The sequence below is a fragment of the Carlito syrichta genome, unplaced genomic scaffold (genome assembly GCF_000164805.1).
Source record: "Carlito syrichta isolate Samal-C Ts95f unplaced genomic scaffold, Tarsius_syrichta-2.0.1 Scaffold308194, whole genome shotgun sequence".
NCBI lineage: Eukaryota > Metazoa > Chordata > Mammalia > Primates > Tarsiidae > Carlito > Carlito syrichta.
In genome coordinates this window covers 133,803-137,698 of record NW_007252290.1, presented here as the reverse complement: position 1 = coordinate 137,698, position 3,896 = coordinate 133,803, and the positions used below count along the sequence as shown (strand labels likewise).

The window sequence follows — 3,896 nt, the reverse complement described above, 5'->3', positions numbered from 1 at the left end:
GAGGCGGCCGGGAGTGGAGATGGGTGGAGCTGGACTCGGGAACGGGGTCCGGAGGGCGGAGGTCGAGGAGAGGACGTGGGGAAGCAGGACGGGGGTGGGGGGTGGAGACTGATGAAAAAGGGGGTGCGTCTTCGAATTAGGGGACCCTGGGAGCAGACAGGAATCCGATGGAGCTGGATATGAAAGAGTAGCGTCTAATTCTTCATTCTCGGTTTACTCTGTGGGCATGACCTGGCATGCGAGCCCCCCTGCAAAGAATGTGGGAGCCCCCAGGCACCAGGGGAACCTTGAGTTGGCAACAGTGTGGGGGGCGCTTGACTGGCTCAGTCTGTCATTGGCACGGAGTGCGCGGGCCCCGGGGTCCGGGAGAAACTGGCGCCTTTGAGTTAAGGGAACATCCGCGGGGCTGGAGGGGATACAGCGGATGCCTTAGGCGACCCTTCCCATATCTGTTCCTTTATGTGCAGAGTGGGAAGGGGAGTTTCCGTGTGCAGCCCCTCCCTCAAGAGGCCGTGAGCCCCCCCCCACTTGAAGATGTGGGTGGAAAATAAGGGCGAGAAGAGTAGGCGGGAGCCCCCGGGCGTGTTCGCCCACAGACGCTACCACTGTGGGAGTGTGTGTGGGCGGAGCGGCCCCAGCGCAGAACAATTGAGGCGCCCCTCCCCTCCCGTGGCCCCTGAACTGAAGGGACCGGCCTGCCAAGCAAGTGGAGAATGTCACTGCTAGGAGAGGGGCCACTGAGGGTCACTGGGCAACCTGGAAGGAAGGGGAGGTCCTGGGAAGAGGGTTAGAACAAGGGTGCATTAAAAATGCTTCGTCCCTGGGCAAAGCTGAGGAAGAGGAGCAGGGATCCACATGGCCCACTGAGTGGGACAGCCAGGCTACGGGCCACACCCCTCCCTCTCAACTACCCAGGGCAGGATGCCACTAGAAAGGAAGCCGGCCAGCAGTGACCCCAGTGTCCACTGCAGGGAAGGTCGAGGCTCTACACTCACCTTAGTATGAGATGTCACCTTAATGTTGAGACTCTGGGTGTTTATTGTGGAAGATGCTGGTTTTGTTTGGGGGAGAGGGACGTCCAGCCATCCCAGGGATGTACTGGTCAGCCTCAGAGCCCGAGGTCATCTTGCCCCAGATCAAAAAGGTAAAAAGCTGCAGATGGGATTGTAAGAGCCTTGGAGTCTGCAGAGACAGGGCATTGGCTTTTTATTTTTTGAAAGCAGGATTTATTGGGAGGACAGAAAAGCTCCCACAGTGGGAGGGGACCCGAGGGGGTTGCCTGGCACTGGCTTTTGGTGCTTCTGACTGGTCTGGAATGGCACTGGCACGTCTGTGCCTCTGAGCAGTGCCTGATTTCTCAGTCTGTACTCAGACCTGATCACTGGGCCAGAGAGCATCCCAACGAGGGAGGGGAAGCGGAGGAGCGGGCAGGAGAGAGAGAGGAAGATTGCTAGCGTGGGCTGGTGCCCAGTAGGGGGACTTGCACTGATCGCTTCTCTCTTGTGCCCCTCCTCCTCAGGCCCAGTGCCCGAGCCATGGCACTGCCTCGGACGCTGGGGGAGCTGCAGCTGTACCGGGTCCTGCAGCGCGCCAATCTCCTTTCCTACTATGAGACCTTCATCCAGCAGGGAGGGGACGACGTACAGCAGCTGTGTGAGGCGGGTGAGGAGGAGTTTCTGGAGATCATGGCACTCGTGGGCATGGCCACCAAGCCCCTTCATGTCCGACGCCTGCAGAAGGCTCTGAGAGAATGGGCCACCAATCCAGGGCTCTTCAGCCAACCAGTGCCTGCCGTCCCTGTCTCCAGCATCCCGCTCTTCAAGATCTCTGAGACCGCGGGTACCCGGAAAGGGAGCATGAGCAATGGGCACGGCAGCCCAGGGGAAAAGGCAGGCAGTGCCCGCAGTTTTAGCCCCAAGAGCCCCCTTGAACTTGGAGAGAAGCTGTCACCACTGCCTGGGGGACCTGGGGCAGGGGATCCCCGGATCTGGCCAGGCCGGAGCACCCCAGAGTCGGACGTTGGGGCAGGAGGAGAAGAGGAGGCTGGCTCGCCCCCCTTCTCCCCACCTGCAGGGGGAGGAGTCCCTGAGGGGACTGGGGCTGGGGGGCTGGCAGCAGGTGGGACTGGGGGTGGCCCCGACCGACTGGAGCCAGAGATGGTGCGCATGGTGGTGGAGAGCGTGGAGAGGATCTTCCGGAGCTTCCCAAGGGGGGATGCTGGGGAGGTTACATCCCTGCTGAAGCTGAATAAGAAACTGGCACGGAGCGTGGGGCACATCTTTGAGATGGACGATAATGACAGCCAGAAGGAAGAGGAGATCCGCAAATACAGCATTATCTACGGCCGCTTCGACTCCAAGCGGCGGGAGGGAAAGCAGCTCAGTCTGCACGAGGTGAGGACCTGGAGCCTCTCGGGATCGCCCACCACCCATGGGACCTCCACCCACTTACCTCTGAGAATTCCTTCCCCAACTGTTTCACTTCCCCTTGAGCAGGATCCCAGACCCCAACTCCTTCTCCTGCAACCCCTCCCCCAGCTGCCGCAGGGGGATGAGAGAACCTCTGAGGGAAGCAGAGGTCTAGGCCAAAGCCCAGTTGTTCAACTCCAGGTCCTGCAGAACCCTACAGGCTTGGAGGAGGCCCCAGGCATTCCTAGGAAGCTGTGGGTGCAGATCCGCTTTCCTTCCTTAGAAAGCTGCCTTGTAGGGTCCAAACCAAACCCAGCATCCGATGGATGGGCCTGGGGCATCTGATGCAGAAGGGGCATGGGGAGGGAGGTTCTGACTGTTCTGGCCCTCCCTCCACAGCTGACCATCAACGAGGCTGCTGCCCAGTTCTGCATGAGGGACAACACACTCTTATTGCGAAGAGTGGAGCTCTTCTCTTTGTCTCGCCAAGTGGCCCGAGAGAGCACCTACTTGTCCTCTTTGAAGGGCTCCAGGTGAGACCCTTTTCCCAAGTCCTTCCTAGATTGGAATCCTGCCAAGGAAGAGTTGACTGACACCTTAACCTCCAGCTCCAGGGGCTCTAGGCCTGCTTTCTACCCACCTGCATGTCCTGCTTTTGGCCAAGTCAGCTTGTCTGAGGTCTGGTCCCTTCTCCCATTCATCTCAGGTCCCCCCCAGCTCCCTACGACAATAGTGCCTGAGCTGGAAAACTCCTACTCAGCCAGCCTCTTGCATAGTTTTTAAAAAATGTATGCCCCTGGCCTGATTCTGTGCTTAGCCTGTCCTGTGCTTCACCCCCCAGCCTCACCCTTCTTATTCTGTATTTTTGCAGGCTCCACTCTGAAGAACTGGGAGGTCCCCCACTGAAGAAGCTGAAACAGGAGGTATGTTTTCTCCAGGGCGCACGTAAGGGCGATAGGGCAGCCTTCTCCAGCCCCCTTCCGTTCCAGGTCCTCATTTTCCCATTTGGGGCATCCACAGGTTGGAGAACAGAGTCACCCTGAAATTCAGCAGCCTCCCCCAGGCCCTGAGTCCTATGCACCCTCTTACCGTCCCAGCCTGGAGGAAGACAGTGCCAGCCTGTCTGGGGAGAGTCTAGATGGACACTTGCAGGGTGAGTGCGCCTTAAAACACTACTCTCTCCTTTGGGGGGAGGAGGAAGGATGGGGGGCTTGGGTGGGAGGAGTGAGCAAGGAGGCTCTGCCTGGAGCAGGGTTGGGAGGCCTGGCTGGATGGGGGCAGAAGGGCCTACGGGTCTGGCTGTGCCGTTGAGGGTGGGGGTTCCCTTGGCTGCAGCCCCTTACCTGACCAGTGCCCATGCCCACAGCTGTGGGGTCATGCCCAAGGCTGACGCCGCCCCCTGCTGACCTGCCTCTGGCATTGCCAGCCCATGGGCTATGGAGCCGCCACATCCTGCAGCAGACACTGATGGACGAGGGGCTGCGGCTC

General features: G+C 59.7%; 1 protein-coding gene across 1 annotated transcript in view; it reads left to right on the top strand.

Moving 5' to 3' along the window:
* Positions 1 to 1,520: 1,520 nt before the first annotated feature.
* Positions 1,521 to 3,896, top strand: part of NAB2 (NGFI-A binding protein 2) — a 4,135-nt gene continuing 1,759 nt past the window's right edge. Inside the window, exons 1-4 of the mRNA XM_021716140.1 lie at positions 1,521 to 2,393; positions 2,808 to 2,941; positions 3,280 to 3,331; positions 3,429 to 3,561. Of these exons, the coding sequence (XP_021571815.1) occupies positions 1,536 to 2,393; positions 2,808 to 2,941; positions 3,280 to 3,331; positions 3,429 to 3,561 (1,177 nt within the window). The 5' untranslated portion in view covers positions 1,521 to 1,535. The remainder of the gene's footprint in view (positions 2,394 to 2,807; positions 2,942 to 3,279; positions 3,332 to 3,428; positions 3,562 to 3,896) is intronic.